A 27825-nucleotide genomic window follows, 5' to 3' on the forward strand; every position below is an offset into this window, starting at 1 on the left:
CTCTGATTCCAAGTTCAGAAGGGCTTGTTATGGGAAGACTGATTTTTCAGCCATCCTGAGTTTTGGAAGTACTGTACCTGCGAGTAATGTGAAACAGGATCTTTTAATCCCATTTTGCTCATTTGGAAGTTCCAAATGTCCTTTTGGAATTTAGCCATTGTTTGTCAAGTTTTATCCATCTGATTGTGAAAGCTGATCACATGCATTTTACTGTGTCATCTTTTGAGAAGAAAAAAATATATGGGTCTTGTCACTGGTGGGGAGAGCTAGTTCTGCAGGATTATTATTGTCAAAATCAGTTGAGTAGGAGGACTTATGTTGGAAAGCTGTGAATTGTGAATGTTTTTGGGGTGTTCTGTTAAAAGTATATATGTGTGTAATCTGATATGTCCCTTAAATTAAATAATTAAATACTACCTATCCGTATTACTTGCTAATGTTTTATGACAATCTTAGTTTGTTTAAGGTTATCCTACATAGTTTGTTTAAGGTTCATTACCATTCCACATATAGAAAGTGAGCACAAGAGCTTTTCTCAGCATCTGATTTTTTAAAATTACTGAAAATAAAATACATACAATACTTCCATCCCCCCTCCAAAGAAAACATGTTGATGATATCCAACTCTGTCCTTTCCATTTAAAGCAAAGCAAACTATTCTAAATCAGTGCCTCATATTTGTAATGGTTTGGATGAAGGGAACATAATAGAAGCTTAGTTTAGATAAGAAAGAGCAGCTTCTGGTTCATTAATGGGTAAAATAGACAATATGAATCAAGCTGTCACTTGACTCTTGACTGAACCTTGTTATAAGAAATATGTGATCCTTTCCTTACTATTGCTTCATTAATTACTAGTTTTGTTTCTAGGCCCTTACAAAAATAAAAAACCACCACCACCACCACCAACAAAACCTGATGCCTGCCATTTTGTTAAATTGATAAGAAAACAGAAGGAGTTGGTTATGGATCATAAAACTCTATATAACTTAGAACCAGGATGTCCAAAAGACTGTATTCTGCCATATAAAACCAGTATTAAGACCTTGGTGGTAGGCTCTTATCTTATGTATGCATGTATGCCCTGACAGAGGGCCTTTGTGGTAGAAGCCCCTAGCCCTGGAACAGTTTGCTAAGAAAGCTTAATCATCCGTTTTACCTCTATCTGGTTTAAGTCTTAATTCAGGCTGAATCCTGATCTTATCGGAAGGTTTTTGCCACCAAATCTGCCACCTGAATACATCCAGGATGTATCCCTGCTTCCAGTAGTGCTCTTCGAGGCTCTTTTTGGATCCAGGAGTTTTCCAGTTTAAGAAAATAGCTGCCGAAGCACTCCTGGAAGTGGAAATGTACCCAGGATGTATTCGGGTGGCAGATTGGGCAGAAAAACCTTCCTGTAAGATCTGGATGCAGCCTGAATTAAGACTTAAGCTGGATAGAGTTAAAATGAATTATTAAGCCATGTGATAAGCTCCAAAGGCTGACTTGGCTCCTTCTCTGTTGTTATTCCACCAGGAGGGTGCAAGGTTTCTCAGGCAGATCTGTGACATGCATGCCAGTCGACTGTTGAGGAAGAAAAACAGAAGGGATGGTTAACACATTTGGAACTTGATATGTCTTTGTTGTTGCATATTTTAAAATCATGTTTAAATCAATTCATTTTGTATTATGTTATGATCAAGATACTGCTTTTAGTCTGTATTTTATTAATATTAGTCACCTCAAGTGCCATTTATGGCAGAGAGGGGAGATAAACATTAAATAAATATATAGTTTAGTCCATCAGGCAGCCAGCATAAATAATGTATTCCCCTACCCACCCATAAACACAACTGCTGTGCTACAAATTCCTAGATCAAAGAGATGCAGTTCTAAAGCTGGTTTGGCATTTTTGCACTTTTAGTAGCTTATCAAACACAGAGCAATTTAACTGACACATTATTTTTGGATTCCCTGCTCTCTTTCATTTGGTGCTGTTTGAGGATTAGAAGGGGGAATTGATATTGATCTGTTTCTAGTAATTAACATTAAAGCTGGAATAAGAGTATGAAACAAGGCAGAAATGGAAAGCCTCATCAATGGTAACTGGCACCAATGTTGCCATTAGGCACAATATAGCAACTGCCCTAGGCAGATGATTTTAGGAATGGTGAAGCTATCTTGTTTGGATGCTTTGCCATTACACACAGTTAGACCTGAACAAGTAAACCATTATACTATTATACAATTTAAAACTCTTCCCATGCATCATGAGCTGTTGGATAATTTTGCCTACAGCTTTTCTGCCTTGCAATACACAGCTGCAAAGCACTGCCAAGAAATGTAGATGTTCTAAAAGATACATATTTATCAACATTACACAACAAAAAACAAACCTTTACAGATGACCTTCTCATCAGCAATTTAATGGTGACTGTATGTATTCATCTCTAAGATGAATAATAGATGGAACAATCCCAACATCTTTGATAGATACAATATCAATAGATTCTCGTTAAAAAAATTCATTGTAGACTCTTTTCCTCTTACTCATCCCCCTTACTTGCTGACCCATCCAGTCTGTCAATGGGAGATCATAATTCTTGTTTAATTTATTATTCCTTTTGTTTCATTTCCACAGAAAGGAGCTTGAGGGATTTTGTCTATACAAGCCTTGGAAACTTAGCACTTGAGCTTGGGGTAAAATTGGCATTTATTCTTCTACGTCAGGCAGTAAAATGTTTTGGTTGGCCCCAGCCCCAGGAGGGATGGGAAACTTTCAATTTCTGGGATTTAAAAAAAAATATCCCTAAAGTCTGTCAACAAAGTGTGTTTTCTACATGTACAAAGCCTTCAGTGTGAATGTTCCCACAGCATGGCACTGTTAAGCCGATCATTCAGACAGGCAACCTTGGGTACATTGGCTCTAGGAGAAGTAGCAAGATGTGGAAGGAACAAGGTCTACACATACTTTGCCAAATTGTCTAATTATAATTTTGAATGCAGATTACCAGTGACTACCTGTCATTTTGAAAGCAGTCCATAGTTAGCCTATTGTCATGGTCTTGTGGTGGGTTCAGATGTTGCAAAAAATATATATATAAAATGATGGCCTACCAAAATATCACTGTCAGACCCATGCAAGGTATATCCGTTGCTGCCAGATCCGAAGCTTTGCCAGCTTGTTGTAGCTAGTGTGAAAGATAAAGACTGAAGTTTTTTTCTTATCCTTTTCCCCTACAGAAAAAAAAAGGGGGGGGGAATCTTGTGGTACATTTAATGATGGCAAAAATGAACATTTTATTTATGTGTTAGTACGAAGGAAAAATAAATCACCAGGAACAGATGATATTCCAATTGAACTGCTACAACCCACACTGACAGAATCAACTCTTGTGCTAACCAGCATATGTCAATGAATTATTGGATACAATCATTACACATCCCCATCCATAAAAAAGAAAACACAGAAGGCTGCAGCAACTATAGGACCATAGCACTAATCACCCATGCAAACAAAATCATACTAAAAATTTTGCAACATTGACTCAAACCAGAGAGAAATCCCAGAGGTACAAGTAGGGTTCAGGAAAGGAAGAGGCACCAGGGCCACAGTGCTAACGTACGATGGCTAAGGGAGAACACCAAGGAATTTCAAAAGAAAGTCTGTGTGTGTTTTGTACATTATGGCAAATCCTTTTGCCCAAAGGACACTGTTAGAACAGAGTATAGAGAGACAAAGTTGTTCCCAATTGGCAAAGGGGTCAGGCAAGGATACATTTTTATCACCCTGTCTGTTCAACTTATATGCAGAAAACATCATACAAAGAGCAGGCTTGGACACTGAAGAAGGAGTGAAAATAGGAGGAAAGAATATCAACAATCCAAGCTAAGCAGATGACACCATGTAACTAGCAGAAAGAATCATAACAACTACTACAGAAGATTAAAGAAGAAAGTGCAAAAGGAAGCTTACTATTGAACATAAAGAAAACAAATATAATGTCCATGGAAGATCTACACAAATTCATCCAAACAATGATGAAATCGAAATAGTAAAAGAGTTCCTGTACCTTGGATCAAATATTCATCTGAACGGAGATTGCAGTTAAGTGTTCAGAGGAAGGCTGGGAATGGAGAGGGCAGCTATGAAAGAACTAGAAAAGATCTTAAAACGTAAAGACATACAATTGAGCATGAAAATTAGAATTGTACAAGCCCTTGTATTCCCTATTAACATGTACGGATGCAAGAGCTGCTGGACAGTGAGGAAAGTGGATGAGAGGAAAATCGATTTATTTTGGATGTGTTGCTGGAGAAGAGTGCTGAGAATACCGTGTACAGCCAAAAAGACAAGTGTGTCCTTGAACAGATCAAGCCTGAAATCTCCCTGGAAACCAAGATGATAAAGTTGAGATTGTCGTATTTTTGCCACAAGGTGAGAAGGCACATTGGAAAAGACAATCATGCTACAAAAGGTAGAGGGATGCAGAAAAAGAAGACCACATGCTTGTTGGATTGACTCTACTAAGGAGGTCACCGGTATGAATTTACAGGACCTAAGCAGAGCAGTGGAGGATAGGGAGTCTTGAAGATGTCTCGTCCACAGGGTCTCCATGCATTGGGATCCACAGTTAACAACAGCAACAAATGAAGGCACACAACAACTGGAACACTGATGTCAGTAGAGATTTTCTTGCTATCATCACAATGGCCAAAGATGGATCTCACTCTTTGCCTATGGAAGGAAATTCTACAGGATCCAACAGCCCCTCCATTTCCCTTGCTGCGATTTTAGGATTATGAATGAATTAATTAAATTTTTATTTCTATACCGCTATTCCTTGCAGATCACAGCGGTTTACAAAAATCATCATCAAACGACACTACATCAACAATACAAAAACCCACCATACCAATTTTAAAACAATACAAAGTATCCTAAGACATTTCATACAATCATTCACAATCTAAAAACCAATTAAAACCATACAACAAATTAGCTGGATCAAACAATATGCACAAGGGAGAGAAAGGATAACATCAAGGCACATGGGGGAAGGCTTGACGGAAAAGAAAGGTCTTCAGATTTTTCCTAAAGAGATCTAGGGAGTCATTATATTGTATCAGTGCTATTTAATGAAATGGGACTACTTTGGCTGGTGGTTTTATTTTGGTTTCGGACCAGAAGAAAAAGAAGCTTTCTTGATAGATACATTATTAAGTCTAATGTTGAAATCTGTTCATGAAATAAGCACTTTCATGTGTCTACATATATAGTCAGTCCTTCACAATTTTTTTATCAATGAATTCAAGAATCCAGAGTTAGAAAATATATTTAAAATACATAAATTCTAAAAAAATAAACCTTGATTTTGACATTTTATATAAGGAACACCATTTGACTGAGTCAATATATTAAATGGGATTTGAGCATCCATGCATTTTGGTAACCACAGGGGTTCCTGGAACCAAACCCCAAGGGCCCACTGTAAATTTAAACAAACCTAAAAGAATTTAAATGTGAAAATAAATGATGGAAACTTTTAGCATGCTAACTTCTCCTGACAGATATTAACAGGACTTTGGCACTTCTGTGGCAATTTTTTAAAGGTCAAAAGCATCCATTTTCTCTCCCCCCCCCCCCCCCCCCCCCCCCACTAGTGCTCAGGGCAAGAAGGCAAGACTCATAATTATTTTATTTTTATCTGAGAGGAAGGCACTATATCTGACATACGTTGACCACAAAATTCAAAGGATGCAGCCAAGGATTCAGTCTGTGGTTTACTGCCTCCTGTCAGTCATGCTTTAGTATCTAAAAAGTATTCACTAAGAACACAATTTTTAACCAAATGCAGATAACCTTTCTCTCTGCCCCCCCGCCTTTTTATATATATCCCCAAACTGAATTGCTAATTTACTCTTCAGTCTGCAATATAGATTTCAGGTTGCTATGGTGATGATTTTGCCCATACTAACATGACATTAGAAATGCTGAAAGAACTTCAATGAAGACAGCAGCTGATATAAGTGCTGTAATGATGATGCTTTTGACCTTTGACGGTTTTATCAGCAGCTATTGTTTTGCTTCTTATACCTGCAATAATAAGAATTTGATTTAAAATACTTGCACACGTCTGATGTTGAAACAAGGAGGATTGAAAGACTCATAAAGCAAAATAGACACTCATGGCAGAAGTTCTGAAAAAACTTTGTTTTCCAGTAGTCATCCTGGGGCCTATAAATCCATTATTTACCTCAGGAATCAATGAATAATTTCTTACAAGATCCATGTCAATGGTACACTTCTGATCATGTTAGAACATAAGGTAGAGCTTGTTTCTCTGTTAAAATTTAACAATAATACTTTTGACCTGAATCATGGAGTGGTATATTACATGCATAGTATAGTTTGTCCAAAGCTCTCCACCAAGAAAACAGCTGGGGATGATCACAAAGAAGGGTGTCCCTCTGAGGTGATGCTTCTGGTGTTTATTTGTGATACAACAGCCTCATAAGAGCATCACCATTATAGAGCCCCTTCTTTTGGAAACATTGATCACACTAAGAAGGGGATGCTGTAAAAGAAAAAAATTCCCACACAGAAATTGACTGTGTTGTCACTTTCATATTATTTCCTGTACAAACACATTCTGGACACATTGTGCATTAATGAAATTCAGACATCACTGTAGTAATCTGTATGTATTATAGCAGAACAATAGATCCTATGATTTGGGCAAGCTTTGGTACAAAAAAGTGTAGTTAGTTATTTCTGTACAACAGGAAAGGCAAAGACATAGAACAAAATTAAATTAATGTATAAATTGATCACATTGCTGTCACAGTGACTACTTTCACTGTCATGTTCTCAGTGTTTGGAAGCTGGCCCATCCCACGATGGCTGAAAGTTTCAAGTCAGTAGTGCTGAGCCTGCTGCGAGTGTTAATGTGAACTTCAAAGGAACTATGCAAAGTGCTAAATGATTTCACTGCTAGGGTTCAGCACCACATGTAGCTCCCTTTAAAATTCAGACTAATGCCCAGAATGGATTCACCACTCCACAGACATGAAAGCACCACTGAGACCATCCAACACATTCCCTACTCTACTGGCTGGCCAGCAAAGATTGCTGTGTACACTAGACACCTAGCTATACTGCTTGGTTTGTTTTGCTTTTCATTATTCCTACCCATCTGCAAACTCCAGAGGGATGTTAGCTATATCGTTGTACTGCTAGAATTGTATATACCAAGTACAGGGAAATAGCTAAAATACAATACTTCGGAGATAACCAAATGTGGGTTTGTGACCATGTCCAAACTGATGTCATTTATAATAAAAGAAGGACACTAATGGGATAATTTAACAACAGATGGGTCCTATTTGTAGAATGATGTAGACTGAATTTACTCTTACTCTTGTTAAAAAAAAAAGAATATGTTGGGAAGAAGCATTTGTTTAATGGAGACTAAATGGTGTGTAGTGGTTTGAGCATTGCACTAGCACTCTGGAGACCAGGCTTTGACTCTCCAGTCAGCTATTGAAGTCCACTGTGTGATCTTGAGCATGTCTCAGCCTCATGGGATCTCCTCTGAGCAAATCCTGTCCCCTCCCCTCAAAAAAACTATGATAGGTTTCCATAAGGGTCATAATAAGTTGTAAATGACTAAGGCACAGCAACAATTTGTTTTATGCTACATCTCTTAGAAAGCAAATAGTTAATAGTATGTTTATCTTACTAAAATTAAATGCTTATTTTTGATCAGTAACGGAAATAATATTTATACTGTTCTGGAGTTGCACTAATTGTGCTACTTTTTCCTTCATATATTAACATATTAACAAATTAAGACTTACCTGAGCCCGTGACAGGGCTAACACATGGCTGAATCACATAGGTTATACAAAGAATATCAGATGACTCCTGAACCCAACATTTACTCACAGTTTAATATATGGAAGATTTTGTTTTAGGATATGGCACCTACATACACCTTGGAATTATTTTATAACTCACTGTTTCCCAGAATTGCCCCCATTCAGCTTATTCTGAGGCAGAGAAATATTCCAGAATAACCTGTCATGTTTTGGACAAATTTCCATTCCCATCTCATTTCTCTGTAATGTACATAATGATCTTTCCTTAAGGCTGGTTATTAGGATTACTGAACTAAGACAGGAAAATGCTTTTAAAATTAAGATGTTATAAAAATGCTATTTTTGACATAAATTAATCTGACATTTCTCTTTTGAGTGGGCAATTTCTGATAAGTGGCCAGCTTTGAATATATACAGCTTGTTTTAATTTGGTTGTGGCATGTTCCAATTGAAAATGAATTCCCGTTGATTTCATTAGATGAGTTCAGCATATGCATAATATTTGCATAAAACAGAAGTGTTAAATAAGTGTAAGAGAAGACAAGAATAAATAATGTGGCTCTTAGTATTTGCTGGAAATATGTGTTGATAGTAGTCTGTCAATCCATTAAGTGTACAGTCTCAGAATTTAATAACCCTTACCTCTGGGTGAATTATGAAGTATGTTTGTGTAATAAACTGATCCAGCATGTGTACTGAAATATAGGATTGTATCTAATGCTGGATGGCCTTTGATAGACTAGCTGAATCTAGTGAGGGTAGGGGATAGAGTCTCTTTCCTTCTGCAACTGTTGGCTTCTCCAGAGAACAGCTCCAGTGGACCAATAATGATCAAGAAAGAGGTTTGAGGTGACTTCTAAGACTAGGAGGAAGGAGAAGGAAAGACAGTTTTGTGACATGTACCAGCGTCATGCTGGATTTAGGACCCCTGTCAAAACAATGGTTGTGTTTGTACAGGAAAAACACACCCATTACTAATTTGCCATCATGACTAGGACTGTTAACAGGGCTTTAAAGAACAGTGGAACTCTAGTCCAATTGATTTCAGAGAGTAACATGAACCAGGGTGAATTCCCCATGGCAAGGAACTGTGATTTCAGGATTAGTTTGACTTCATATCTCAGATATGACAGATGTCTAACTCTTTTGTTTCTTCCTCCCTGCCCTTTAGGTGACTGGAAATGTCTACAATTTTACTGGCTGTATAGAAGTTAAAGAAATCAATAACTTGGGACCTTTCACCTTTCCTAATGCTGTGGACAGAAACAATGTTGACAGCTGCAGGTAGTGTCTTTTTCAATGAAAAGAAACTGGTCCTTTGAGATTTTCTTGGCTCCTGAAACATTTTTTTTTTGTTTAAATAGGTGTAGAATTTATGGAGGAAGATGTTTTTAAATATCTTATTTTGTTTCCCTCCACACTCTATTTTCTCACTTTTTAAAACCAAATATCTCTTTATATGTCTGCAATTAAGCATGATCACTTGTGTTTGCCTGGCTTCTGCCCAGTGACAGTGGAGATAAGTTAGGTTCATCTCTCCCCCCCTACAGTCCAGAAGGAGCCACCATATAATATCTGGAGATGGTTTCTTGAAGAATAGAGAGGTCTGCAGATGGAGGAAAGGAAAAGGATGGATCACTTTGTTGAGCCACCTTCCAGTCAAATCTCATATCCATTGACTATATCTTGTAATAACTTTATAGAAAGAAATTCACCTCAGTCCAGTTGTTAAGATAGTTGCCTTTTCCCATTCTGGGCACAGGTTGAGACTGGGCTGAGATCATGTCTTATTGCACAGCTCCATGCCCAGGTCGTTACAGGCCCATCCTTCTCCCATTCTTAGCTAAAAACACTTATTTTCTGTAATGGGAGATGTTATGATCGGGGATGGGATGGTAATGATTTGGGCATGGAACTGTGCAATGTTCCCAGCCCAGTCTCAGGCCATGCCCAGATTGGGGAAAAGGCAGCATGATAATCTCCTTAGTCTTGACCAGAGTACAGCCATTTAATCAACTAGATTTAACTATGAAAATTTCCACACCTGGGCATAATTATTGGTAACTCATCCCTCAAACATCCCTCAAATGTGGATGAAGCGCACGTGTATGAATGCCTGGCGTGCTTCCTCAATCGCCATGGTATCGTCACTCCCTCTAGCATCTCTCATCACTCCCTCTAGCATCCCTGAATCATTGAAAGGGAGCAGATTTCCTCTGAATGGAAACTGTGTTCAGAGGAAATCCGCTCCCCTGGAATGAATCAGGGATGCTAGAGGAAGTGATGATTCCATGATGATTGAGGAAGCGCACCAGACATTCACACATGTGCGCCTCCTCCATGTTTGAGGGATGTTTCAAGGACAAGTTACCAGCGGTTCTGCCAGGTATGGAAATCTTCTATGCCGTGACTCATTGAATGTGTACATCATAGTTGGAACTAACCAGGAGGAATCTAGCTATTATGTCTGGAGAGCAAAATGATATATCACACAAACACTCATGTCAACAAATATGGTTCTTTTGTTTGGAATCTACTTTATGCCACAAATTCTTTCAGGCTATTTGCTGTGCAGACCTTGAATGGTTTAATGAAAATTCTAAAACTGTTTCCAAAGTGTCAGCAATTTATTTTAGAAAAACACACATACACAGAATGTTGTTATGCATTCAGCAGGCAAGAGCTTTTATATTCTTCAGTTCTAATAACCTCTCACTTTTTTTATGGTTTCAACTTTATCACCAGTGAAATTGGGTCTGCCTGATCCAATGTTAACTGCCTTCCTGCAGGTTTAAACCCATGCAAGCAAGCCTCCTGTATTATAGTGTTAATTCTTGGTTTAGAAGGAATGGATGTCGAATGTAATTGTTGGCTTTTTCAGTCATGTATGACATTTAGCCTGCAGTAGGTAGATAAACAACAAATTAAAACTGTATTTTCAAATTTAATGAAATAGGAATGACCAGTTTACAAGACTCTGGTGCTCTTTCAGGTTTTTTTTAAACTAAGTCAGGACCTCTCTCCAATGTACACCTTAGTATAGTGCAAGGATTTAAGTGTGTCAGAAAGGCTGAAAGTAATACTGTCAGAAAACTAGAGTTGATCAAGAGTCTAGGCTTCCAGTAGGGTCACCCAAGACAGAATGCTCCAAGTGGAGACACCGGACTTACATGCATCTATCTTCTTCAGGGAGTAACAGTCAAAGCAGCAGAAAAGAACTGATAGTTCCAACTAATTTACTGTGTATACTCATGTACAAGTTGACCTTGTGTATAGGTCGAGGGAAGGTTCTAGGGTCAAAATCATGGATTTTGATATGACTCGTGGATAGATCAAGGGTAAAACTCAGGGGAGGTGAAGGTTTTAACATCAGACTGAGAAGGGAGTAACGGGGGGGGGGGGGAATGTGCTGCTTGTTGGGCAAGAACTATTCACAGGAATAAGGAAGGACACAAGAAAAATATGACGTTGACACACACACACACACACACACACACACACACACACTCCTGCCTGGCAACTCTTTCAGAAATCACTGCCAAAGCAGGGAAAGTGGGGCATTGCAGGGAGGCTCTGCTTTTAGGATATTTCTCGGCTGCCTTATTGTTTTGACTTGTATATAAGTCGATCCAGGATTTTAAGAGTAAGTTTTTTAGGCATAAATTTTATGACATGTAGTCAAGTATATACAGTAACTAATTCCAAATAATCAGGTACAGGTAACAGAAAGATCCAGAAGGGAAACTACTAGATAGCTGTGGGAAGTGACACTGATGAATGATCTCTCAGACAAAATAGCAGTGGCATTTCAGTTAGTACTCTGTATTGGTAAACCACATCTAAATGCTTTTTACTAGGAAAACTTTACAGATTATCACCCTATACTCTTAAAGTGTTGCTACTCCACTTTAACAGCTCTGGCTGCCTCCTGTTGCAGTCTGGGATTTTCAGTTGAGGAAGGGGCATTTAGAATATTCAGCCAGAGAGCTCTTAGCCTTCAATGAACTACTGCTCTATCACACTAGTGGTCAAACAGGATTTAAACGAGAGTTAAACTAGAGAAAACCAGGAAATGCCTGAAGTTTATCACACAATGTTTTCTGGTTTTCTCTAGTTTAACTCTCATTTAACTCCCATTTGCCCACTAATGTGATAAAGCAATAAGTCCGGAATGCAACAAATCGGTGTATGCTGAAGTCCCATTAAATATAATGACATAGCAAAATAGTATCCTTTATAAAAAATGGAAAATCAAGGTTTGATATTTTAAATGTATACTTTTTGGCAACATTTTCAAACCGTGTATGCTTGAAGCCGTGTATAAAAAATCTGTGTATCAGAAGGGCCGACTGTAGTATAGTAACAGTACTATAAGAGTGTAGTGTGGTATTCTACCCTGTGATGAGACAGTCTAAAATACAGGACTGAAAGATGACTCCCTCAAGTTAAAAGGCACTCAACTACTGGGGAAGAGGAAAACACCAGTATAAAAAAAGCACTATGTCTAAAGTAGCAACTGGGCTCAAACTGAAAGGACATTCAGCTGCTGATATGCTGAGGGGGAAGGGAAAATCCAGAGCAACACAACTCATGGGATAGGAACACGAGATTTGAGAAGTATGAAGCTAGAAATTGTAAAACAAGAAATGGAACACAAGTTCTGAGCAGGGCCATTAATGACTCATACTCCTGGAGTCCTTTGGGCACCAAAGTGTTGATTTTTATATGACCTGTTGATAAGTCGAGGGTTAGATATAAGGAGGCAGCCCAACTGGGATATCGATCACCTTCCCTGCATCTTCCCAGCTGGACAGTTCCTTCGAGAGGCAGTAAAGCTGGGAAGAGTCTGTGGTAGCGATTGATCACCTTCCCTGTCTCTTCCCAACTGGGTTGCCTCCTCCAGAGGCAGCTCGGCTGGGAAGAGGCTCGGGGGATGAAGGCACGCCCTTCGTCTTACTGTATTGACCGTGTATAAGTAGACCCAGGGTTTTGGGGTCAATTTTTTACTTAAGTTTTTCAACGTATACACAAGTATATACAGTACTTAATTTCATTCAGTAATTCAACCAGTGAAACATTTTTCAGTGCTTTATTTTCAAAAGATCCCCTCTGTTGGATTTTTTTCTTGTATTATTGCTGTGAAAGATATGGAAGTCTAGAAACCCTAAGAATTATGTATCATGGAAATTTTGATATCAGCTTCTTCTGATTGAGTCATGGAAGCCAAAGCTCAGTGTGGGTCAGTATGAATATTTAGGTTTATTTCGCTTGTGTCAGCCCTTAGAGCTGATGCATATGCTCAGGGCGGGCACATAATTTGTGGATGCATTATAGCAGAACATGATTATGCGATCACTTGTGTGAACATTCTTACACATTAGGGAAGACTTTTCCCACATAAAGGCAGGTTAAGAGCAGGCAAGAAGATACTTTCAAATCAGCAGTCCCCACTGTACAATGTAAGGTGCTGCTTTCACATGGAGGACTGTACTATATTTCTGCCTGGGGAAAAAAAGAGTCCTAAGATGCCTAAGCTAACATTTAAAATATATTTTGTAATCTATTAAAAAAAACATTCAGGGGAATCATCCAATTTATACTGAAATACCAGAGTCACATGAGGGTTTTTTTTGGGGGGGGGTATAGTTGCTGGATATACTTTCAAGTCAAGGTATACAAAAGCAAAAGACTTTGTTGTTTAGACTTGCAATGTCAGAAGAATCAGAAAGTTTCCTTTTGAAGATGCAAAGGGGGGACAGTCCTTTAGATATGTATAGCACAGACCCTTTAGCCTGGAACTAGTAATGACCAGGAGAACTGACCTTATCACTACTGATAAGTGGAGTCAGTGATATGTAGGGCCGGCTAAGAAACAGTAAAAGAGGAAGCCTGTATGAGGTCTGCTTCCTCCTTTGGTGTTCTTGGGGTAATGTGTAAAGTCTTCATGGCAATGTATTAGGTGTTCCTGTACTAGAGTGTGGGGAAAGTGTGCACATGCACATTATTTCCCAGTATTGTTCAGAGCCTTAGTCTTGCAGCAAAGACTTTTTTTTAAGTACTGTTGTGGCCTGGGGATATTTAAAAGCATTACCAAAGGAGTTCCATCAACACGACTTTGATTTCTACATTATATTTAACTGAGGATAAGGTTCTTGCTCTGTGTATGTGTATGTGTTTTGTGTTTAAATGTGAATAACAGCCATCATGCTAATAGCAATGTCCAGATGTTTGCCTGAACTCAAGGACAGTTAAATATGTAGTGGAAACATAAACACACATGTAAGTAAGACTTAATCCCCTAATAGCCCTGTGAGACTTCTGTTAATAATAACCAGCTTTTCACACTGATGTTTAGTTAGTTAATAACCAATTTTTCACACTATTTTTTTCAGCTTCTATTAAGTGCTGCTAACTTATCCAAGTGCTACTAAGTTAGTATGGATCCAACTTTGGATTTGTGAGCTGTCCATGATGTTGCCGCAGCTCCAGCAAACTTTTAACAGTTTTGGGGAGACAGATTTTATATTTATTGCTTCTCACAAATGGTTGCATTTCCACAGCTGCAAATCCTTACTCTTCTGTTATAAATAAGAGAAATTATAGCCAAGGTATACCAAAAAAGGGAGTTAGTAAAACTCTCAGCTTTACCCAATTCATAGGGAACATTTGCAGTGGCCCATAGTGAAGATACTCATGTTCCTTTTGTTCCATTCAGATTCTCTTGTGCAGCCTTTTTTTTGCTGTTGCTTGTAACATGGATTGCAGAACTGCATTTTATTCCTAATTCTTTATTTGCAATCCATGGTCTATATACCACAAAAGCTTTCTACAGCGATATTTCAAGATGTACTGTATAACCAAACTTGTACTAGCCTGTAAAAATGATTTAGTGTGTGGAAACAGCAAAAAAAAAAAAATGTTATTTTTTTAAAGAGATGCTCTTTGAAAAATGCTCCACACTGGTGCCACAAAACTTCATTCAAAATCTCACCACTCTTATTTCTCCTCTCTGTAATTTCTTTAATGTTTTCTTCAACTTCTCCACTGCTGTGATGAACTCCAGCTAATTATTTCCCCAGTTCCTGTTTGAGTCAAAGGAAACCCATTCTCATGAAACCTCCTTTTGGGGTATAAGTCTGTGAGTAAGTTTTAAACTTATGAATATTTAAGTGGTTTGGAATTTACTCAAATATGTTCTGCCATTTCTATAACTAGATCTGTTTGGATTTCAAAATACCACAAGAAAGGCTAATGCGTGTGCAGAATGTAGTGAGCCTTAAAAAACAAACTTCTATATGCAGTTCATTAACCTTTTGCAGACTGTTTGCTCTCACTGTTTAAAACAGTTCTGTTTCAGAGACAGCATATACTTCGCATTTTATATCATGGGCGAGAATAATTTAGATAACTGAATTAGATGTTTAAAAATATAGATTATAGATTGATTTTCTCAAACTGCTTTATTTATGGTAATATAATTTGGTAGTATAATTACCATATAATAGCTTGGAAGAGTCAATATTTTTTGGACTGCCCAGTGTCCTCCACCCAATGGCTGGCTGGAGGACTCTGGAAGACCTGGCCCAAAAAAGTTGATGGACAGAATTCACTAGGAAAGTTAGAAAAGCATAATCTAGAGTTACACATTCATGACGTGTTCATATTCACAATCCCTGGATACTCACTAGTTTAGGGAATATGTAGGGAACATAAAAGTCCTCCAGTCCACACTTATTGGGCAACAGCCACTATAGGTGACAGTGGTCTGTTCCCCTGTCAAATGGGAAGCAGTTGACTGATGCTTCCACCACCACCCCTCCCACGAGCAATCTCTGGTATGAGGGAGAATTGCAATAGCGACTCCGCTTCTGACTTTTGCACTGGAAGTTGCTTATAGGAGTGGGTGGAAACATCATACAGCTGCTTCATGAGGGACACTGCCTGATAGGTGAGGATTATGGGAAACACAGCATACCCAGGTAACTAAAGTGGTAATATATTTGTAGCCATTTTAGTGAATGCCACTCATAGTCCTGAAAAGCAACTTCTGCTTCTCTTGCTATGCAACTGGCAGCCTGGGATTGCATTAACATCATCAGGAGTAGTCCATCTCCTTTGCAGACTTCCAGAAGACTATTCCCTGGATGATTAGGCACTTGCTTTATAAGAAGAACCATGCTGGAAAAAGCAAAGGCATGTGGAGCATTCTAATCTCTCAGTGGCCAACCAGTTACTGTATGTATGGGAAGCCCCCAAGGACTCAAATACACACACTTGCTCTCCAGTAACTGTGATCTATAGAGACACACTTCCTCAGGTACTGGAGGGGAAAGACATCATCATGACCAGCAGACACCATCTAAATTGGCAGCCTGCAATATATGTTGTTCTTGCATATTCCACAATTTAGCTGGGTGAAAAAGTCCTACATTTTATCTGTCAAGAATATTCCACTGTTCAGCTTCAATGGATGATCTCTAGCTTCTAGTATTGTAAGAGAGATGGGAATTTTCTCCCTCTCCATTTTCTCACTCCATACATCATCCATGCACATGTCTAACATACCCTCACTTACTCATCTTTTATCCCAGAAAAGTAGCAGCATCCTTCCCCTTAATATTTCCTGAAGTACTCCCTTATGAATTCAATATGTCTTGAAAAAGCGGTCATTTTATATTAATTTCTGTTTATATAATCCATTACCCACATTCATATTCTGTGTTCTCCCAAATCCCTTTCACTCCCTTCCCTCTATCATTGTAATCATGCTTTTTAAAATCCAACAATTAAAAAAACACTGTTGCTTGGCCTGCAGATTTCTCGGCCTATGTGTGCTCACTCACTCAGGTGTGAATCAATGGTCACAGAATGTTTTTTCGTCCCTTCCTGGATTCTAAATACATTACCTTTTGAAAACAGTTAGTTGCTGTCAGGATAATTGCTGGCTTAGGAAACGTAGGACATTTTTCTTTTTGTTTTGAAAATGCATTGGCAAGACTTTTTGCATAGGCTGCAATCCTGAAATTGATGAAATGTGTGAAGAGACAATGCTGTTTGGAAGGCCATTTGTGTGTGTGGAATATCTCTGTGGAATGAAAAGGATAGCCAACCCCAAAGTTGTTTATGTGTGTGGTTGTGTTTCTGTCACTGTAGGCTTGGCTCCGGGCAAGGATACATCCTTTACTTGTGTAGACTGCTCGACAGTTAAACTGTTTAACTGGCTGGGAAAATAGGTTATAAAGGCAGGTTTCAGGTGTTTATGTACTGATAGAGGGAATCCAAATGGTGCAGGCATGATTGGTGGCTTTTGGTCTTTTCCATGGGAGGTGATTGGTGTGAAATGCTCAGCTTAGTGGTGTGATGGAAAGTAGGAGCTAGGAAATGTGATTTGTTGCTCCTCTGGAAAGGGGTTCTGTCTGAAAGAATAAAATGCAGAACCAGAGAATAGGGGTGGTTTCAGTTGGGAGAATCACAGTCAGGAGAGAAGACAGAAAGAAGACAGCGGCATCATCAAGATATTGAGATTGTTTGTCACTGAGTGTGAGCTCCCATGAGATATGCAAAAGTGAGATTCACAGTTGCAGTTGAGAATAAACTATGAAGTTCTGATAAATCTGCAAAAGAGAGAGAACAGTGCCATTTTGCAGAATTAATTGTACATATTAGAATGGGTTTGTTAGCCTGGTTTATTGTTTCGAGGGATGAAGTACATATATTCTGCACCCAAACAACCACAACAACAACCCAAAGCAGTGTGTCTTCAAGCAAGGAAAAATGTGTAGTTCAACAAAATTCTTCTTCTACCTCATACCATATCCCCAACTATTTTTAAGTGTCTTTGTATTTTATTTAACCTGAGTCTCTTGGTCTTTAAACGGAAACACAAATAAAACTATGCCAGTCTGCAAAATAATGTCTCTTGCTAAATACTGCATATCTATATATTGAATATCTTCTCCACTGAGGCCCTTGTTTGCCAGCTGATGAAGCTGCAGAATGTATTCCCATGCATGAAATGTTTATCTTTACAGTACAGTATATTGAGACAGGACTGCCTGCATTGACTTGAATTTCTTTGCTACCTATTGAGTCTACTGATGTATTTCCTTAACAGCGATTAAACACCCTCTTTAGTTGTATCACCATTATTACAGAGTAACTGGTCGCCAACACAAGGCAATCCTAGACAGAAGGGTTAATACCCTTCTTTTCCCATAACAAGGAAAATCTGGTTCAATTTGCAACTGGGTCACAGTTTACTCACTGTGTTAAAGAGAGTGTATGTCTAAGTGTGGTGTGTGAAACATCACATTTGTAATAAGATGTCTTTTCATACTGCAATTATAGTGCTATGATTCTGCTTTAAAAGCCATGGCAACTTACCATGGGATGCTGGGATTTGCAGTTTAGGGAGGGATATATGGAATTTTCATGAGACTAGGTTGTTTAGTGGTATGAGTGTTGGACTAGGACTCTGGAAGGATTCCCAGTCAGCCATTGAAACCCATTGGGTGACCCTGGGCAAGTCACACTCTCTCAGCCTCAGAGGAAGGCAACGACAAACTGCCTCTAAATAAATCCTGCCAAGAAAATCCTATGACAGGATTGCCTTATTCCGTTGTTTCTAACCCATTGCTCTTCTTAAAACATCTTCTTCCTGTTTCCCCCCATCAATAAAATGTATGGTGATCTGCAACATAGATCACATGCTTTTACATATGAAGGAAATGTTGGGTTCTGAAAGAATAAAATTTAAACAATAGCCCTTAAGCCTCTTTCTTTGAACCTATTGCAAGTTCTCCTCTATGCCTCCAATAGTCCTTTGCTCACCTTCTGATGCCTGAGCATTGCTTTTCTGTTTCATCCTCTGTGTTTGTCTTGCCCTCTTTGATTTTCCCAATCTTTTTATTACATTTGTTTCGTTTTCTTCTTTTCTCTTCTGTCTTGTGCAAATTTCTGTCTGCCTTTGTGTGTGTTCTCTCCCTCCCTCCCTTCTCCTTTTTTTATTTTTTATTTTGGCATCCCTGCTGAAATGATGCATTTCATTGATAATATTAGAAAAAGGTGGCAGGCATAATCCTACCTTATATTTTAAAAATTCAGAAGCATTGTAGAATATTTAAATCTTCGGTGCTGTCTTTTTATGAAGTGCTTTGGTGAAATGCTGTGGATATTAAACAAATCCTCTTACATATGTGTGTGAGAGAGAGAGGCAGAAAGAGGGAGAGAGAGAGAGAGAGAGAATAGGGGGGAAAGAGAAAGTATGCTTACAAATACAATTTCCAGCTTGTTTATGAACAACTTTCCTTGATCAGTGCACCACAAATAGAAACCCATCTCTCTCTTTCATGCTTTCCAGAATTGTAGCTTTATTCTTTGTAGCGGCTACATGGTTTTGTACTTTAAATCACTATAAACAGCATAGGCAGAAAAGAAAGGAGAGAAGGTTGCATAACTCCTATTTTAGTGCCCTTAATTATTCTTGACTCACTGTTGGTATGCCGTTGATTGTACAAGAATTTATAATTTCTGTGAAAATAAATGAACCAGACATGCTTTGTGCTAGAGGCTTTAACAGTGCAGCCAGTTACGCAGGATTCTGCTAAAATGTCACATTCTGAAATGTGTGTGTGTGTGTGTGTATAGCTTTCACCAATTTAATGATGTCAGACTGCATTTTGCCCAAGTAAGAGCTGGTAGAGGGTGAAAATGTGAGCTACATTAAGTTATAAGGCATGGGACAGGACTTCTCCATAAAATATTCAAAATCTAGCTATGCTATTAAGTTCCTTGTTTGTTTGTTTGTTTGTTTGTTTGTTTTTACACAAAATTGGCAGGCAGTCATAACTTCTATCTGACACAGACTTGACTGAACTCAGTCCTGGAAGCTTATGGCCCACCTTAAGAACTGGGATTCACTGTTGAGCTTCTGAAGAATCCAGTGGGAGATATAAAGAGATCACCTGATTATTCATTAAAGGGCTCTTTTAACATTAAGTCCACCTTATGGGGATTACAGCAGCATTAAGGAGCCCTGGTGGTGCAGTGATTAAATGCCTGTACTGCAGCCATTCACTCAAAACCACAAGGTTGCGAGTTCAAGACCAGCAAAAGGGCCCAAGCTCGACTCAGGCTTGCATCCTTCCGAGGTCGCTAAAATGAGTACCCAGACTGTTGGGGGCAAATTAGCTTACTTGCTAATTAGCTTACTTGCTGTTCACCGCTATGATCTTTGGAATAGCAGTATATAAATAAAACAAATTATTATTATTAATTATTATTTGTCCCTCCTGTGCTTACATGGGAAGAGCCTGTTATATGGTTCAGAGCACTACTGACCCATGACCCAGGCAATCAAGAGAGGAGGGTAATTTGTTATACAACGATATGATTAAGTGCACACCCTTGTTCAAGCTATGGGCAAGCTGTGGGTCAAACAACGTGGTGAATAGCTGGCTTTGGGTTGTACACGTCACAAAGCTAACACCTAAAGAAGAATGTATTTACAGTCTGCCTCTTTCACAGTCAGCCCTCCATATACACAGATTCTGCATCCATGGATTCCACCACCCACAACTTGAAAATATCCCCCCCCCCAAAAAAAAAATCCAAAAAGCAAACCTTGATTTTGCTATTTTGTATAAGGCACAGCATTTTCCTCTGCCATTTTGTATACTAGATTTGAGCATTCATGGATTTTGATATCCACAACAGGGTCCTGGAATCATATACCCAGTAGACTGTGAAACAGGGCACCTGGTAAGGGAGATGGGATCCTGATAGACCACTGCAACTCTGCCTCCCCACTCCTCTGGCCTTGCCAACTGCTGTATGGAGAACCCAGGTGGACAAAGCTGGGAAGGATTAACCCAGCCACGTCTCCCTAATACAAACCAGGTTGTCATGCTCATCCAGGATCAAATCATGGATCAACAGTGTCTTTCCATTCACCAACCTGGCATTGAGCAGCAGCATTTTCAGCCCGGTGTGTGTGTGTGTGTGTGTGTGTGTGTGTGTGTGTGTGTGTGAAATGGCTGATAAATAGTCCATTTCAGTTTACTGTGGCCCTAGTGCATGCTCTATAGAATTTTAATTATGCCCACAAGTTACCAGTAATTTCACATAGAAAATATCACTGGAATCAGAAAAACTGGAATCTGAAGCAAACTGAAATTTGATGCAAGATGATTTCTCAGTGATTGGTCTTGGAGATTCAGGATATTTCTTTATGACAGTGAGAATGGCCTACCTCTGGGGTAACTAATTAAAATCCAGTCTTCTGTTATCAAACATGAAATTGGCTTCAACAGTTCATTAGGTATGTAACTGCAAAGGGCTCAAAAATGGCATAGAACTTGTGGGTGACATATATGAAATCCAGAGATGTACACAGGAAAAGGAAAAAGCATATCACCCCTGTTGTTGCTCTGTCTTGTGTTAATAAATCAGAATAAGTGGCATCAACATATGAACAGGAGGATATTTACTTTGCAAAGGAACATGAATTTCATGGTGTACGAAACAGGTACAAAATGCATAATGCTTACTGATGTGGCTGGAGGTTAACATAAGACTATGGCAGCAGTAGCCAATAATAAGGCATGCTCTTGCTGTAAAGTAGTTTTGGTTTGGAATTTTTCCATGTGGTTTTCAGATAACAGGGCAAACAGAGCTATTGCCACAAACATGCTCTGGAGGATTTCATTTGACTGGAGAAATATATCAAGCAGGCCTGGGTGGGATCATTTGGAAACACATTTGCCAAAGCCACTATCTGCTGAAGGAGCCTGTTTGCTTGATAGGGATGAGTAATGCAGTATTATAAAGATAGACTGACCTTTATGAGACCTTGATTGCAAAAGTTAAGAAAATATTTCTGCTGTGAAAACTAGTATAATGTAGCAAGCAGACAGGCATATTTATTAAGAAAGAAATTGCATTTTGAAAATAGAGGAGAAAGCCTTGCATGTAAATATTTTGCCTAATTTCTCAAAGTTTAAGGTGATTTTAAATAGTTTATATGCTGTTGTCCCCTATGTCTATAACCCATAGTACTCCTGGGCCAGCCAAATAATGTCTTAAGTATGACACAACTATAATTTAGATACACAGTGTTCCAGTGCCCCCTGCAGTTTGGATATGTTAACTTGATGATTTGTGGAGAACAGATGCCTTTCAGGTTTTTTTTGTTCCTGTTTTTCATTTTTGTAATGTACCTGTTGAATCGCATATGATCTAAAACCCTTTGGATCATCATGTCTATTTTTATACCAAAAGATCTGAAAGCCGCCAATGGCTGTGAGCTTATTATTTCAAATCCAGGAGTTCAAAGATGAAGTGAACAATGCATTCTTGAATTTAAGAAAAGCAAAGATATCTTACAATCTAACTGAGCTTTTTGCATGCAATATGCAAAGAATCTGTCTGTCTTCAGTTGTAGAACACATGGTTTGCCTGCAGGACATCCCAGGTTCAATGCCTGACATCTCTAGCATAAAAAGAATTTTCAACAGCTGAGCTGAAAGACTACAGAAACCACTGGCAGGTGGCTCTGATGCCAATGGGGTAGTGAATCCATTCTGCATTTTAGTCTGAAATTTAAAAGGAACTATCTTTCCAAGGTACTGAACCCATTGGGGATAGTGCTGAGTACCTTGATAGCTACTTTAATCTTCAAACTAAGACGAAGTGAAAATGGAACCACCAGGCTCCACTGGAGAGTAGCCAAGAGTAGGTAGAGAGTCCAGCACTCAGACTTATTGTAAGATAGCTTCATATGTTCATATGCATTAGTTGAACACAGCAGCATAGGACTGTAACTCAGGACTCCATTAATCTACTTAAAAGTCACTGCAAAGGGATTTAAACACTGTAACAATGTGCAGCTCACATCAGAGCTGATTAGTACATTTTTGCAGTCTTCTGAGAATCACTTCTGCATAGCATTCTGCTTCAGTCACATGTGAGCAAGTGAACTCAATGAGCAGATAAAATTATGTGATTCTTTCCTTTCCATGGAAACGTCACACTGTTCCACAACAGATACATGGATATGCGGAGGAAAGAACTATATATGCTACAGCCTGGAGCATTAGATTATGCAATCTGATGGTGTAAACCTATTGAAATCTATAATTTGGTAAAGGACAAGAGCCAGCATAGCTACATAACTTTTACTTTCTCTCTCACTCTTTTCTTGGAGGGGTTGCTCAAGTGCAGTGGCTTGCAATTCTAAAATTCAAGATAGGCTTTAAACTTAGACAGTTTGTCTCTTTAATACTGTGGGAAACTGCCATGGTAATATCTGGTCTTCTTTCCTTCTTCATTCCATCTCCCAAGTTCATAAATTTTGGCAGGTGTAAACATACATAAAGTGAATTGTCAGTGCTTGGGCAGTGGGGTCTTTTCTTTCTATATACACTTCTTGATGTCCTTCTGTTACCTAGACGTCACCACAATCGTTTGTTTGTTTGTTTGTTTCCCACCCTTTCCCCAAAACTAGGAGTCAGAATGGAGGTACCAGATTGGGGGTGAGGGGATGATGCATACAGAATGGGAGCATTTTTAAAATTTATTTATTCAATGTATACTCCATATTTCTCCTGCCAAGAATCTCAAGGAAGCTTACAAAATTTACAATGAAATTATTACAAAGCAATTAATCCTCAGTTCTATTAAAACCACATAGTGAAAAACAATTTAAAATACATTGAAAGCATAATTAAAACATATACAAATCAAAAGGCAGAGCACATCATTTTGAATGCCTTTCTGCCATATGATTAGAATCAGGCAAAGGCCTACTGAAATGAAAAGGTCTTAAGTTGCCAGTGGAAATAGAGCAGGGAGGCGGCTAAACAGGCTTCTTGTGGGAGGGAGTTCCACAGTACTGGAGCAGCCATTGAAAAGGTTCTCTCCTGCATCATCACCAACTGGATCCGTAATGGTGGGACCAAGAGAAAGCCCAGTCCAATACCAACAGACATGAAATGTTAACATACATCTTTGTTCCGTTCAGCTCCAGAGTGGTGAGAATTTAAAGCAGTCTCCAACTGGCAGACATAAACTTTGATGATTCAGGTAGCCAAAAGAAAAGAAAAGAAAGGGGGGGGGGAATAGTTTGCGACCAAGATCTCCCAGATAATCCAGCACAGTGACTGCACATTGTATATCTGTCCCTAATTTGTCCCAGAGGGAAGAAAAGCCCGTCAGTAAGAGCACTATGAAACATAGCCAAATGGATGGGAGATCCTTTTAAGAATGAATGCAAGATGATATCATATAATAATAGTCCATGTATCTTTAACTTTAAAAAAATCCCTTGTTTTTAGTAATAAGAAATGACAAGGAGTACCTTCAGGCAAATATAGCTCACCTTGGGTGGTAGTATATGGAATGAGAACAGAGGCCAAGTGACATTAGATGGAGTACCAATTGATCAGTTGGCAGTTTGCCTTAAAAGGAACTATTTCAAGTGGGCTGTTGGAATTAAGCAATTTAAAATAATTGTGTCTCTAAATAGATCCATTCAATTCTGATGCATTATTAACGCTAGAGTTATTTCATTATCATTTGTTCTCCGTCAAAAGTTAAACCTTCCTTTGTGAATCTGATTTTAAATCTGGAAAATGTAAAGACATTTGAGCTGAGTCAGAGGGGTTAAGAAAATTTTACTGATAAAGTATGAAGCAGTATAATGACCTAGAAGATCTGGCCAGAATCACTCCAAATGTCCCATTAAATATGACTCAACCAAATTAGCAAAATGAAAATTGTTATTTGTTGATCTCAGTTCTTTTATATGCACATGGATCAACTTCATTAATTGGCAATGAATTTGCCAGTACATTAACCACCACATTTTTAAACCCATTATCTACCAGTGAAATTACCTATATAAAATATGAATACATATTTGTATGTATGTATGTATGTATGTATGTATATGTGTGTGTGTGTGTGTGTTCACATTTTAGATAGGTAATTTCACTGGTGTCCTTTGTACAAAAGGTATGGGGGAAGGTCATCCATATTACAGGGCCCAAACAGACAGGCCAAAATAAAGCTGCTTCGGGTCACTTTGGAGGTATGCTGTTTAAATGATGCAAACTCCCTAAGAGGCCGGAAGCCACGCCAAAGCCACACTCCAGTCCTAAAGACTGGAGTGCAGCTTTGGTGCAGCTTCTGGCCTCTTAAGATGTGTGTCATTTAAACAGCATACCTCCAAAGTGACCCAAAGCAGCTTTATTTTGGCCTGTCTGTTCAAGCCCATAGAATACTATTATTTGCACCATATCTTGATCAAAGAAATGACCCATTGGTGGCTGGTAACCCCTACATCTCTGAATCTGAATCATGCCAATATAATAATAATTTTAAAAAGCAGGATAAAAATGTGGTCTGGCATATAGTATTGCAGTTACAGTTCTGCAATCTAGGTTTACTGATCTATAATTGTTGTGTATTCAGTGAAACTACTTAACCTTACTGTAAAACTAGGTAAATGCCACTGCAACCCACCTTAAGAACCAGCAATCAGTTAAGGTGAAAGAGATCTATTCAGCTTCCAGTCAGGGCTAAAAGAGGATGATATTCACACACAGGGTGAGACTTTGACAATCAGAATCAGGACCTAATCACAAGTGCTTATCATAGCCCTGCTCACTGATGGAAGAGGACTGAAGCATCCTCCTCCTTGCTAAACAGACCTTTTTTTTAACTTTATTTTTTTCTACAAATGTATACATTTCATTCAAGTAATATACAATTGAGGCCCAGTACAGCCAGGTGCTTTGTGCCAGCCTGGTGCTGAAATTAAGGCTAAGTAGGACTGGGTTTCCACATATGCCCAGCCCTCCTATTGGTGCCCATGTGCCATCTTGCTGCGCCCCCATCCATATGGGGTGCACGATAATGACATCCACACGTCACAGTGCCACCCCACATGGATGTCATCATTGCATTCGAGTGTGCCAATGGCACCTCTCATGTGACCTAAAAAGAAACCACCAGGGGCCGCACCATTTGGTTGGCACGGTCTCCATCCATGGTGTCTCACCATCCTTTTCTGCCAATCTGTACAGCCCCTGAATTTATATGCTAAAATAAAATACTACTTCAAACAAACTTCCTCTAGGTCTCATGCATGGTCATCCTTTCTTCCTGCTGTTATGTATTCAAACATTATTGTTCTTATGTTATTTTATGATATATGATCATATAGCTAAACAGTATTCAAAGGTTTTAAGTTGTATAATAATTCCACCTCTGAACAGACCTTCTTCATCCAATCTACCTGCTGGCTCTTAAGTGGGGGGGAGTTAGGCCCTCCGCATCCACCGATTCTGTATCCACAGATTCAACCATCCATGGCTTGGAAATATTTAAAAAATGATATAAATTCTGAAAAGCAACCCTTATTTTATATAAGGGACATTATTTTACTATGCACTGTATTTAATGGGACTCAAGCAGTCATAGATTTTACTATCCATGGGTGGGGAGGGCAGGAACCTAACCCTAGTGGATACCAAGGGCCCACTGTACTTAGCTATACAGATATAACTAAGTAACTGATGTAGAATATCAGTGGGACTAAATAAATGGTCTCACAAGTTACTATAATCATGCAATGATTTCTTTCAGAAATGTTCTATACTTCTCTATCACTCCTAACACGGGGAAAAAACTGAAATGTTGACATTTTATTGCAGTTGATCATTCTCCCAGCTTTTTCTGGTCTCATTTTGGCCTTGAGTATCTCAATCCATATTTCGTTATATGTTATCTCCTCTTATACCTCCTGTCTTAAAGAGAAGGCCTTGACATGTAATTGAGAAAAAGCATCTCTGCCAAATGAAATCTAGGCTCCAATTTCCAAGGACACAGAGTGAATTAATATGACCAGGCTCTGCACAGTGAAAGTTTATTGCAGGGTGGCTATAACCTCATAAAGAGGATACTGTGTAGCCTTCACTTTTGTGGAGAGTTGGTAGGACAAGACTTACCTGCTTGTTTGGAACCCTGAGGATACTACCTCAGTTCCCATATTTCTAGCTTCCTTCAGCCTCAAGTTAGAATTTCCTCCCTGCTCTTATTAGCGTACATTTTAACAGAGTATTTCCTGTTGCTTTGGGAGATCTTCAACCTTCTCTTTACTAACCACAACAATTCTTCTAAACGTAGAGGTGGGAATTGTGTACTCCTCCAGATATTGTTGATTTGTGACTCCTGTTGTCCCTCATCGTTGGTTATGCTGGCTAGGGTTCATGGGATTTATTGTCCATCTGTACCTGCAGGGCTGCAAAATACTGACCCCATTTCTAACTATGCCTCACTCTTTTAAACCCCATAAATTCTGAGATTGTCCAAGATAAGAACAATAGTAAGAACAGTTCAGACAAACAACAACTTCTCCAGAAAGCATTTGGCATTCATTGAGAAGAGATGGTTGTGTTCATCACTGATCATTGTGTTTTTAAAGCTTAGTATAATTCCAGAATGAAGGAGAAATTCTGAATGGGGAATCTCTGAGTAGAAAATGAATCTACAAAAATATTGGTTCCTTTTCATTGTAGACCAAAAAAGTAATATTTCCCACTTTTTCTATGTTGTCTTTTTTTTCTATGTTGTCTTCTTTGGCCACTTAAAATGATCTCTTCCCATTCCAAACTGGCAAAGTCATCCAGCATCTTCATTGCTACTACTTTCTATGGAAGGTGGCTCTCATTTTTTTCCCATGAATGGTGTTTACCCTAGATAGGTATCCCTATTTCCAGTTTTACATACACTTCTAGCCCAAAAGGTGAGGTGTTCCTGGTGTTCACAGGTTGTGTTGGGTGGATGTCTGCACTCAGTCTCATAGCCTGTCTCTATGGCAGTTTATTGTTTATGGTCCCCATCTCAGCAGTGCAGGAGAGCAATAAGAGTGCTAACAGGAGCTTCACGAAGCAAATGGATTGTAAAG

The 27825-nt window shown here is 38.8% G+C and overlaps 1 protein-coding gene across 1 annotated transcript in view; it reads left to right on the forward strand.

Moving 5' to 3' along the window:
• The window catches only part of LOC121925326 (protein eyes shut homolog), a 361923-nt gene that overhangs the window by 253515 nt on the left and 80583 nt on the right, over nucleotides 1-27825 (forward strand). The window contains exon 11 of the mRNA XM_042457345.1: nucleotides 9031-9143. Coding sequence (XP_042313279.1) covers nucleotides 9031-9143 — 113 coding nt within the window. The remainder of the gene's footprint in view (nucleotides 1-9030; nucleotides 9144-27825) is intronic.

Source organism: Sceloporus undulatus, chromosome 1 (assembly GCF_019175285.1).
Source record: "Sceloporus undulatus isolate JIND9_A2432 ecotype Alabama chromosome 1, SceUnd_v1.1, whole genome shotgun sequence".
Classification (NCBI taxonomy): Eukaryota; Metazoa; Chordata; class Lepidosauria; order Squamata; family Phrynosomatidae; genus Sceloporus; species Sceloporus undulatus.